The sequence below is a fragment of the Falco punctatus genome (assembly GCF_963210335.1).
Source record: "Falco punctatus genome assembly, chromosome: 4".
In the NCBI taxonomy this organism is placed as follows: Eukaryota; Metazoa; Chordata; class Aves; order Falconiformes; family Falconidae; genus Falco; species Falco punctatus.
Window position 1 is genome coordinate 91,536,201 of NC_137583.1, and position 13,102 is coordinate 91,549,302.

The 13,102-nt window shown below is 38.1% G+C and overlaps 1 protein-coding gene across 3 annotated transcripts in view; it reads right to left on the reverse strand.

Moving 5' to 3' along the window:
• POU6F2 (POU class 6 homeobox 2) overlaps nt 1-13,102 on the reverse strand; it is a 319,374-nt gene that overhangs the window by 52,922 nt on the left and 253,350 nt on the right. For all 3 annotated transcript variants that reach the window (XM_080382151.1, XM_080382150.1, XM_080382149.1), the window contains one exon: nt 8,358-8,504. In XM_080382151.1, the coding sequence (XP_080238277.1) occupies nt 8,358-8,504 (147 nt within the window). The remainder of the gene's footprint in view (nt 1-8,357; nt 8,505-13,102) is intronic.

Below are 13,102 nucleotides of genomic sequence, written 5' to 3' on the forward strand. Positions count from 1 at the left end.
CCTTCTCTGTGCACAGCAGAATTTGTTTTCAGGAAAATTTCAAGGACTTGGAATGAATTCCACGAGTAGCTGAGGAACCTTTCTTGGTTTATCACCTCTGGCTTCACCACATTTTGCTGCAAAGGCTAAGTACATTTCTGTTATCTGACTTTCTGTAATGCAATATGCATTTCTCAGAAACCCCTCATAAAGATTTTTAAACCCAAATGAAAACATAACTTTAAAAGGAAATTGAAACAAAGAAAGAGATTCCTAACAAAGACAAAACCAAATGTCCTTATCAAACAGGTGACTCTATTCTACAAGGTTCTCCTGGGTGGATGACCAATTTGTGACAGTCACTAGTCATGTTTCTTAATGTGTTACGAGAAGGTGATAAGATATGATGATAAGGAGAGCAGTGTAAGAACCTCCACGGAGCAGAAAGATTTCATTGACTGTGATATATGTCACTGGCGATAACAATGAACATTTGCCATGCTTATAACCACCTCATGATGTTAAGATGAACAGATTATAGGAGTGGTAGGTGCTTCTTTTAGTTACTGCTCAGCTTTCATGAAAATGGTAGTTTGAACTACCTGAGCTAAGCTGTACTAGTAGATAGGGTGGTTTTTCTCCTCCATGCAAAAGTAATTAAGAAGGCAATGACATAAGGACAGGTATGTCTTGTACTTCTGACTTGAAATAATTAATTTAGATTAGTGAATAACATTTTCAAAAGTACCTAAATGCTTCAGGCTTTTAAGGCTCTCTTCAAAGTATATTTACTCCACATACTACAGAGTGCTACCAGGACCCCAGAGCAAGTAACTAATGAGCTAGATCCTATGTCACCTTGTTGAGAAGCAGAATTAATTAGTCCAGACATAACCACCATCCTACCAAGGGTTTCAGCTCCTGGTATTTGTGCTAGTATGGCAACGAGAGATATAAATATATTGTCTCTTGGCGTTTGCTTGCAGTGCTCCAGTACAGCACAAAGACATGCCTTCAAGCACTAAGACTCGTAACACTGACTGAGGGAAACTCAGGCTCTTACAGGTATGTAAGTTGCTTTTGAAAATAAGACTTAGGCACCTCTGAAAAAATCTGCGTCCGAAATACAGCACCTTGGGCAGAGATCCAGGCAAGAGGCAAGAAATCTGAAGTTTATTACTCAAAATAAGATTTTTTGCAAGCTAGATGAAAGAAATTTCAGTGGCCTTGCTGGACAGACGCTGATCATTTTCAAGCTGATTGAAATTTAAACACGCAATTAACCTTTCCTCAGTAAATACGTTTGGAGATTTCAGCTGTCATCCAATATGGCTCCAGTATGTATTTTTGAGTAAGGTAAAGTTCTGTGCTCTTCTTAAATTAGCATTGCCCTTGTAATTGCTGTTTGCAGCAAATATTATTTAACATACCAGCTCTTTTCTTGGTAGTTTTTTGGCACTGTTAAAGCCTCCTGTATTAGAGGTTTGACTTCATCTCATCACCTAGTCTGAAATACTCCTTCCTAGTATTCTTTTTCTTGGAGCTTTTTGGGAAAGTGGTGGTGCTTCTACTTTAAAGTTCTTTGTCCAAAGAGGTTGTGAGTTGTTCTTACTATGTTTTTGCAATGGTTGGCTCTTTGGGTAATTCAATTTCTGAAGCTTTTTTGCCCTGACCTTTTTTTTTTAACCTGTGGGAAAGTTAGATTCCCCCGTTAAACATGATGGCACAACAGTGGTTCTGAACTTCTTGATATTATGAGGGGCTAATTGAATATCACTGTTCCATGTTGCAGATGGTAACTGTTCTACATTTCACCACTGTTCTAAAAAATGTGGATATGGGTTTCACAGTTGTTCACATTTGTGGAGATCCAAAATTTGTTAGTGATCATTGCCTAAAATAGACAAAATAGACTAGCTGACTCTTGTTTAGGTATAATTAGCCTCACTTTCTGTCAGTCCATTTCAATGAAACTACCAGTTTGCATGACCTGAGAGTTTGGTCCATACATTTTTACATTTATGCCACTGTGGCTAAAGTTGAGGTTAGATAAACAGTGCAGTAAAATACACAGTCAGCAAAAGTATGTTAAAACAATTATTTGTCTTTTGATTCAAATTCACATGGGAGGTAATTAAACAACCAGCCTCCTTGATGTTTAGCTGTGGGGAGAGAAAACCAATGGGAAAAAAATTATCTTCCTTACAACTGACCTTTTCTCATAGCATGTGCCCTTTTCTTCCTGCAAACAGCAGAACTGTATGTATTCAGCCCACTGAAACTTTGAAGGGGAAAACAGAGAGTCAGACCCCACCCAGTAGAAATTCAATATGTTAATATGAAGGTCCATCAAAACAGATTCCCCCGGCAATGGGTTTTCCACGGAATGTTCTTAAATGCTAGTATTATCTGAGTGTTACAATCCCTCCCTCTATCTTCTCCCTTAAAATGCACCTCTTCTTATTGTCTCAGGCTGGTGATGAAATTTCCTTAATATATACCATTCTAAGACCACCCACTTAGATTTCTGTCAGTCTTACCCCTGGGAAGACACTGTTAGCAGTCACTAGTCAAATGATTATTGTTTAGAATTTTGTGAACACTGCTAGATTTTGTGAGGGCTAACACATTAGTGGTTAGCATGTATTAGAGCTGCACAGCCGAAAGACGTAGCAATGCTAATGCTTGTTAAGAGAAAAGGTTAATGGACACTGCACACCTGGAGAACAGTACGAATTGCACAGATGCAGAAGAACTTTGAGGAGTGTCATACATTACATGGCTTTGAGCCTCCTAGAAATTCAGGTAGAGTTAAAAAAACAACAAAAAACCCCAACAAATGACCAGCATCCTTTTTTATGTCCCATAAGGAGGCCCACCTGGCATTCTCATTGATAGCTGCCAAGGTTACTGGTTAGTGTAAAAAAACCCCACCAAACACCTAGGTGACCTGCCAGTCTCTATGCACCTTCTTGGAGATGACTGCTAATTTGACAACACCAACTTTGTACTTTGACCTGTAGCTGTCAAAGAGGTTCTTGTATCTGTGGTTCAAGAGAACTGAAAGTTTTACAAGCAACATTGCGTATACATAATATGCTATGATAAGCATACTCTACTGGCAAGGAGGAGGAACAATTGTGGAGGTGAACAAGACTAATAGTAATAATAATACAAAAAGCAGCTATGTATTAAACCCTTTGGTTGTACCTATACACAATATTATACTGTTGTCACTGGATATGTACTTCAGTGATTCCACAGATACAGTGTAAATCCCTGCAAAAGTTTACATTGCAGTATTAGAGTATCTTACGTCTATTTAGCTGAAACCTGCTCATAATCAGCTGAAATGAAACTGAAACAAAAAGTTAATAAATAAATAAATGAAGAATAAAAATTGGGCTCTCCACTCATTTTTTTCTCACCTGTTTAACTAAACTGCATTAAAATCTACCTTGGATTTTAAAAGTGTATTTTCTTTTAAAAGGGAGGTTGCCCCAACTGAACATCATCACAGTAGAAAGAAAACGTTACAATCACCTTTTTCCACATCATTTTGTAATTAGCTCACCCTCCAAAAGAAGGCAATGACCTTGTCTATGGGAACAGAGCGGTCAGTCCTAGCGCTGTGGCCTTTTGTATATTTCCAGGTTGTGTCCTCAGCCACTTTAACTAAGGCAGACAGCTGCTACGCTTAGTATTATAAACTCAGTTTGCAAGTAATTCTTAACATTTCAGAAAAAAGTAGTTAAACTGTGAAAATAATGATACCTGCATGTACACAATAGTATATAATAGTTGGGAAGACAGAAATTTCCTTCAGAATGAAAGCTACTTTAGCACTTTCCAAGCCAGTCTACAAAGAGGACAATGCTATTTCTTAAAATCCTATTCTGTTTTTTTATTGCACATGACATAATACATTGTACTGTACAGTGTGTGGTGATGAGAAATTCCCTGCTTATTTAATTGTGATCCTTCAACGAATTTGAAAGGGAGTGCTTTATTTCCATTTCTTTAATTTACTAGTTCTTTAGCTGATGATTTTATTAACTCTTGTGTTTGAGAACTGATGCTTAACAAAAAAAGAAGAAGAAGAAAAGGCCCTTGGCAGAATTGTGAAGGCCTGGAACTGAATAATGCACTTTAATAATGAGGGATAGAGCTATGGCTTTTGCTGATGGCTGTGACCGGCTCTGTGACCTGATTATGTCGCAGAGTGTCAGCAGCTGAGACACTACAAAAGGGAGCGCATCCCATCAAATCTATCTCCATTGTAATCACTCGCACTGCTGAGAGGCTTGTTAGGAGCAGGGAATCCATCAGGCCTCATTAGCACCATTTACCATCAAGAAGCTCAAAGAGCAGACGTGTACCCTCTCATCAGAATAATGAGAACCAAAGTACTCCCATTATCTAATTGGATCAACAATGCCCCTCTCTTCTATTTAGTTTGCTGATCTACTTGTGGACTACAACCCTCAAAAATTAGTTATTTTTTGTTAATTGCCAGGGTGGAGCTCTGCTCAAGGTTTTTCATATACAGGAGGTTTTTCACACCTAAAGAGCAAGGCATGGGCACAATGAAGCTCAAGTTCCTCCAAGGGATTCTTCGATTATACTGATGCCATCCCAATTAAACTCACTGTTCAATTAAAGTATGTAGTGAACAATTACACCATACTTAGGCTTTCTTAACAACCTACCAGGATACGGAATGTATCACCCTCTTTAACCACAAGACAGTTCACAATGCCAGCTCTTGCCACACTACGCTTTTACACTTTATGGTAAAAAGCTATTTTGCAATTGCTGAATTAAGAAGAAAGGAACTAAACTGAGGACTCAGCTAAAATGTATTTGACCCTGTTGAAGTCAAGGGACTTACATGGACACAACTGATGATGGTGAAGTGCTATGTTTCTGTCAAGTAGGACGCTGGCCTGCCCGTAGCACTTATGGAAACCAGAAGCATCAACCTTGCTTCCATATTTCTTGGTTCATCTCCTTACTAAGGTTAATAAAACTGTCAAAATGCACATTTCATGTACTTAATAGATATAGTAAAACCCACTCAAAACTCCTAATATTTTCTTTCTTTTGCAATAACAAAAGAAGAGAAACGTCTGGTTGTTACATCTCTGAAGAATCCAAGTGCAGCAATGGCACTAGGATCCTACTTGAAGGGCAGGCTGAAACCGAGTGGATAGACAGCATCCCTTTGAGATCAGTGTATCTACTGACAGGATGGAATCTAGCAATTCTGCTACCCTGCTCATGAAATTTAAGATATGAAAGTCCAGTCCTGCAAATGCTTCCTGGAAAGTGCTGAGGGCAAACAGAATGTAAGCAGTGTTGCATGGGCCAATAGGTCTTCATAATATGCCTCTGAAAATGCAAATTTGATTTAGAATCCTCTACCTGTACTGTATCAAATTAATCAGGTGATCTAATCATATTATTGCAATGGATTAGATCTCTGCTACAATGGTCTTGGGGAGCTCTGGTATTACAGTTCATATTGCTTCCAAAGCAAAAAAAAAACCAAAAACAAAACCATAACTGTGAATTCCATAATTAAATTAATAAGAATATGCTATATAGGTAATTGTTAATACGCATAATTTTGTTACTGTGACTGCAAGAAATCCTAGACCATTGGGAATTAAGGCCATGCCATATGTCATTCAAAAGATCATTTCCCTAAATTTGGCATAGGATCTTGGATTTGACCTACAGCTTAATGCCTCCAGGGATTACTGATCACCATATATTTAGCCAGACAGATGGACATTTACAAGACCTGAATATCTGTAACAGAAGCAGCTAATAATTACAAAGATTGCACATACAAACAGCCTGGTAAGTCATCCAGCCTTATATTTGCAGGAGTGAAATTTGGGTGTCACACTTGTGATTCTTTGAAAGGGGCAATTTTCAAAGGGAAGATTCTTAACATACGATGGAAATCCAGCTCCTTAATGAGTCCAAGAAGATCATTCAGAAATGCAAGTTACTATTCACTTACACTCCCAGTTTTGAAGACACATGCCTCTCAGTTCTTGTTTAGTTGCTATAATATTAATAATTTGATGGAAATGTAATTTAACTTTGGAATGTAGTTTAATTACACTGAATAGTCCTGTTTGGTAGACAGTTTCAGAAGTGTCCTCTAAGCAATATGGGTTTACGCTGAATATTATAAAAATGGGTATATGGTATATAAAAAACCCATAAATATATTATATCATATATATATGGTATTAAAAATACACACTCATTACCAATATTTATCTATACCTTGGTGAGGTCTTCAGTGCTGATTATAAACCAAGGAAAATTTGTAAAAACAAGAATAAAAAGATAGCCCTTATGTAAAAGAGCTAGGTGAACATATAGGTTCCATAATTTTATCCAGCAATAGGGACGATTCTTTCTTTCTCTTTCTCTGCAACCTGTGGAATTATTGGACTTTACATTATGTGTGGAATAAACAAGATCAGCCTGAGGGTATCTATAGTTTCATTCAGTGATATCTTCACAGTAGTAGTTTTTTAAAACATATAATGAATGGCCACACTTTGCTTATGTTTTCTGTGGAGAATGTGTAAAGGGAAAACTATCCAAAAACTAGTCTGGGTTTATATCTTCAGCTCTTACAATGAACACCTTGGGTGCCAAGTGGCTCATGTGTGGCAATTGTGAACCATTTCTGGAGCACAGACAGAAATAAGCAGGCTTCTAGGTTGGAGCTGATCTGACTATGAGTTATAGGTATTATAACCAACTTTTCTTCCAAACCAATACCCCATCCCTCCAGAAATCTTAATAGGCTTTTGAGAGCCTCCATTTAAAGCTGGCTGCATAAAATGATCCTTTGATGAAAAGGGATTGAAACAAGGGTTAAAGTAGACATTGAAAGGTTATTGTAGAGGGCACATTGTTCATACAATCCTCCTTTAATATGTGTGGTGTGCACCTGCGATAAGATGATTCATTAGATAAGACCTCACTTTGACAAGCTCCATCGTTCAACCCTCGGGGTAGTGATGGAACAATTCTGCACCCACCCAGTAAATATAACAAGGTCAGCATTTTTTTTTCCTGGGAGTTGGATGGTGATAGTGAAGCTCAGGATGCATCTCTGTTTATGTCTTATGTTAAAAAATAGGGGACTCCTACAAAGTGTTGTGTTTTATTTTTTAATGAGCCAAAATAAAAAAATGTCCCCACTGTTCCAATTAAATAACATGGTGATATAAAATTACCAGGAAAAAACCTGCTCTTTGTGGGTTTTTTTTCCCCCATAATAAACAGTAAAAGTAGAAACTAAACTTTAGATTCACATATCATCCAAGCTGCATCATTTCAGTGAATGTTTACCAGGGCCCAACATCCACACAAGCACTGCAGATATCACTGTATGCCCAATTTGTAGCATTTAGAATAATGACATTCAAATGACTCGGTTACCATGTCCAGTCATAAGCTATATTGACAGATTTGTTGCAGTGACGTTATGTGAAACAAGTAGTTGTGTTAATTTCAGTTCTAGTAAATGCAATAAAGAATGACAGTGGCTACAATCTAAAAGCTACTTAAGCATGCTGCATCAATGGAATTATTTTTATATATATATATGGATTCAGATGCATATCTTTCTGCATCATATTAAGACTGAAATGGAAATGGTTTGCAACAAATAAACAGCTTGCAAATGCAGGTAACACACAATCTCTCTCTTAGACATGCCATAAACATTGCTCAAGTTTCTGTTTGGAGAAGTTTCTTTAAAGCAAAGTTTCTCCCAAATGTGCATTACAGACTGGCAGATTCAATGCAAGTTGTTTAACTTAATTAATCAGCGAATGAGTAAGCCGCCCAGTTAAACACATCTCAGATACTTCATTACATTTTCAGTTGTGTTCCTTTACTTAAAACATTAATACTTTTTTAGAAATATAGTAATACAGGAGTTCTACAATTTGCAAAAAAGTGTAATCTTAATAGTACAGTAGCACTTTAATATGGCTGTCTGTTATTAGGCATATATAAGTGGAAGTAGACAGATGGTATGTTAAGAATCATAGAGCTTTTGGGCTTTTAAAATACCTTATTATTGCGCTCTCGTGATCTTTTCAAAAGGTTGAATTAAAATAAAACGAATCCTAAGCCTCTTCTGGCTTGAAAACCCTTTCTAACAGCCCCTAAGTTCCTCCCAGTTCTCAGACTTTCCATTTCTTACCTTGTCTGGCAAATCAATATTTATTTATCTTCAATATCCACTTTTAAATTGCTGTCATACGAGCGGAACTCATTTTTGTCCCAAGATCAGCCTGCATCAGAATTCACAGTTTGCTCCATCTTCTACTCACCTGTCCTTGTGCATTAGTGACAAGTTGACCTGTGACCCCCTGAAGACTGGAGAGGGCATTGCCAAAGGCCTGGGAGCTTGCTATTGAGCCCATGGCTGCTGCTGCCGCAGCCGCTGCTGCTTGGCTTGCTAGCGGATTATTAACCAGCTGAAAAAAGGAAAGAAAAGATCATGGTAAACCCCCCAGTAAACACAGAATGTTAACAGCATAACATAAAAGTGATTGTGCTAACATGGGTGAAAAACTGTCTGTTCCAAGAGTTTGAGTATTTTTGAGAAGTTCTTAATTCTGAGGCTTCGGTGTCTTTAACAATAACAGTTTTCAAAAAGCCAGAGCAAATTTCATGTTAATATTGAAGAATATATCTTTTTTTTTTACTCTTTATTCTTTTTTATTATCATTATTATACTTGATGTGTTTCTTTAGGTTGTATGTGCTAATGCCGCAGGTGTAGCAGCCTAATCCTGCTGTAAACAGCAATCAGTGAAAGATTAGATCCTGATGTGAATGGGAGTTGGATATTTACTTGGGGACACTCAGAACTGAGATTATTTTACCAATGACCCCAGAAAAACCTGCAGATCCTTTTAATTTATATCATTAAAGAATTGCTCTCAACATCTCGATAAATCACAGCAGAAGACTTAACCCCATGATAAAGTTCAGTAGAAAGTGACTAAAAATTCAGAATTTACTTGCAAAATATGATACTAAGCAGCTTGCTCATTCTCAACTGCAAATGATTAATTGCAGGACTCACAAATTCTCAGGAAGCGTGCTGTGCTGCCCACTGCAGTCGGTTCTACCTGGGTGCTCCACAAAAAGCATAGAGGACAGTCATGCCTCTCACCCCAGGAGGCTACGGGAATCCCACAGAGGAGTACTCCTATCAACCCCTGGGTTTATCAAACATACAAAATGTGTGTTCCTCTGTCAGAGTCAAATGTCCTCTGGGAGATGCTTTGTTCAGTGGATTCTTGTGAAGTTTATATTTTCTCATCCATTTCTGAGAATGGACCAACTCTGAACTAAGCACACGGGGGTGACCAAAAAAAACCAAAACAAAAAGCTGGGAACCATCATCACTGGGAAAGCTGTCCCAGAATAATCAAGCAAACTCAGTTCAGCAGGCTGAAAACGTATTTAAATGTGGGTTTGCCCCCTAAGAATCATCTCATTTTAGCAGAGCTTGCAAAACGCATGTTAGCAGGGTAAAGTAGCTAGAAATTCGAGGGAGAAAAAAGCCTGGGGACAGTAAAGACATTCTTTTTCTTTGCATGAGATGAAAATGCTGAAGCTGACTCAGAAAAGCTTAATTTTTGAGCTGAAACTGGTAGGAGTTCTGAGTCCTCAGATGATGAGTAAATTATCAGTCCTATAGAAATGGAGAGTCACAGACACCAGTAAGGGATGTACTCTACAGACAAGCTCTGCTTCAAAATAGGTTATAAAAAATTAATCAGTGATTAGTAGATGTTTTAAGCATGTTACAGATATGAGTGGTGTGTATGTTATAGATGTTTAGAAGCCCATCAGTAGAAGATGTCAGATATGGTTATAATCTATGCTTATAAGAAACCTACTTGTCTGTAGGATGTCGCAAAATCTACAATTGATTGGTCATACATTAAAACATCTATTAATCATTCATTAGCCCTTCATGAAGTATTTATAAATGGAACCTTGATATAAAGTGTTGCCTAAAGGGGTACCTTGGGCTTATCCAATCCCGCTAGAAATTGTACAGCAAATAACTAAATAAAGATTAGTAGCAATGTTGGACAGAAAAGATGACATTGTAGGAGGAAATATTCTGATTTGGAAAAAATTGTTATATGAGTCTGCAAAACCAGTCTGCAGCATCCCATGGCAAGGAAATCGAGCAGGACTGAAACACAAAGAAGGAAACTGAAATGACTGCTTGATTAGCATCCTGACAAACTGCAAAGAGAGCAGAGATGGGCACAACAACCAAGGAGAAGCTCAGTCCCTGAATGCAGAGCGCAAGAAATTCCTTTGACCGCACAAGGTGTGAGCCCAAACGCATGCACTCGTCAGTGACTTGGATGGTGGTGCCTGAGCATGGCTGTACAACACCAGACAGCTGATAAACGTGTCAGTTTTCTGCTCAAAACAGTGACATTTCTTTATTGTCCAGATCAGAAGCTGGTAAACCCTGCCTCTCTCCGCAGCACTGCATGGGCAGCACTGGGACTTGGAGTAATTCCCTTGTAGCTGTAACTACTTGGAGAAGAAAGGGGCAGCAGCAAAAGTGTAAGACTTTCACAAAAGGTCTTCTACACCCTCATTAGGAACTCACAGATTACTGCACCTATGATGCTACAGCATTTGACTGCAAGTGTAAACGATAATCTTTGCACGATTACCTGACACCAGCTAATAAACTACACTATCTGCTGTAGTTTACGGCTTCAGCTGTGTATAGGAACAGCTACTTGGGGAGCATAAGTAACCTGGAAACTACAAAGGGTTAAAACCTTCTAAAAATCAAACTATCACCCCCTAGAATCTCCTTTCTATTTTTTTTTCCTCCAGTTTTCAAAAACTGTACATTTTCAAATACAACAATAAAATTTAATTACAACAAACCCTGGAGACACTCAGGATTGCTTTTAGTTGCATCACAGAGATAAGCTACTTATTAAAAATGATGGCAGACGCTATGATATGCATAGGTACCCTGGGTAGTACCATGTTCCAGGAAAAATCACAGTGAATGGGCCAACTCACAGGGTAAGAGACTTCTAAGTGCATATAAAAACATCTCTATCTATTCATAAGTCTGATTACAAATGAGAAGATGCATTTTTCTTTGAGCATTTTGGGAAGCTGTTGACTGCAAGCTATGCTCTGTTAAATTGACCCCTTTTATAATGTGCAAATTGGGGATGGAGAAATACACCTCGTTTCATTGTGTCTGTACACCAACGTTAACTTGCAACACATTGTATCTTGCTTTTATTGTACAAATAAAATCTCTGACTGGAGAGGTTTATGCTATTTCTCAGTGCAGGTTGGGTCCCTGAGGATACTTATTGGAAATATTAGAAATATAGTATGAAAGATCCCAGAAAGGCTGCTTCTCATTTTGTTTCTGTATTTAAACAATGATTTAATTTGGAAGGCTGAGACATTTGGAGCTGTCAATTCCAGTGCCCAGATTTCTGCTCCCACTCAAAACACCAGCCCTAAGAGCAGGTAATAGCGATCTTAGTTTAAAGTGACAGGCCAGCCTTCTCATGGATGCCTCCGCTAATGACATGATTATATGGGGAAGCAAACTTTATGAGGAAGAATCTTGTAGTAACTGAGTAGCTTCAGTACATTTTTCTGACTTCCTAAAGCTGAACTTTTAAAGGAAAAGCATATGAAAGTTGTTCTGCTCTAACTCAGTGTAACAGGGGCCATTCCACTGCAGCAAACAGAACTCACACAAATACAAGTAACCTGTAAAATGATAGGGGATGAAAGAGGCACTGCTTACAAGATCCTAGAAGTGTGACATGTGAAGTGAGATTTTCTAGGGTTAAGTAACAGTCTTCAGAAAGAACAATTTCATGGAAAGTGTGGTAGAGTCAGTGCTGCATGCAGCTTTCTTGAGAGCCACAAATACTTTTTTCTTCTGGAAGAATACCCTCTTCCCCTCTGTTTTCTCCAAAGCTAACTTAGTATCCCAGTGAACTTCTGTGAGAAACTGATCAAGCATTCATGCATTGTTGAATACAAGATCAGATTTGATAGCCTATACGGTAATTCCATTTTTCCCTATAAAGGGCATACCTTACTGGACTGTCATTCCCCTGGTCTGGACATCAAAGAGCCAGCTTTACTCATTACAGTATCACTCATTCAACAAATATAAAAAAAAAACCCAAATGGTTTGACTGATGAAAAGCCGAGACACTTCAGGATGCCAGAGCATCATATGAAAAAAAGGGCCTGTAACCTGAAAGGTAAGGTCACTTTATGTAGTGCCAGTGCAAGAATAAAGTTAGATCTCCTGTGTTTTCTAAAGGGTTTGTGAGTGAGGCTGAGTGAAGATAACACTATCTGAGTGCAGCAGTGCAGAATGGAGGGACATACTGTGGGGTAACAGCAGGCATAACTTTATTGTACAAAACAGTATCAGTGTTATTTAGGAAGGCTGTTAAAAAAAATAAATCACATTTCTGGGTATCTCCCAGAGATTAAATTAGTGTAGAAAAGCAGTATATTTGATTAGGGACTGACAGATCCTCAGTCCCTTACGTTCTCCTTTCTAAAAGACAATCCCTTCTAAGTAGGGAGCAACACCCTACTAGATCAGCTGCTCACCGGCTACTGAGAGGGTTTGCCTAAGCCAATGCTTTTCAAGGGAAAACAGAAATATCCTTTAATTTAAATAACTCTAGAAGTTGAGAAGAATTCAGCAATGGCTTTCAATCTGAAAAACATGACATTTTTCTTTTCTATCCAGGCTATGTGAAAAATGATCACAGAAATAAAATTTTTATTAGCATGGCATTTGCTTTTGTAGGAATTTTTAAATGAGAATCTATGTGAATTTAATCTGTGTTTACATTATGAGAGAATTACACGTTTAAGTCTAGTAGGTTTTATTCCCCTTTTTTTCAGTCAGTCATGAGCCAGATTCTGGGCAGTAGTCACTTGCCCTTAAGAGAAAAAGACTATTTCAAGCTGAGCACAGGCTTCTGATGATATTCTGACACCTTTTTCGTTGCCGT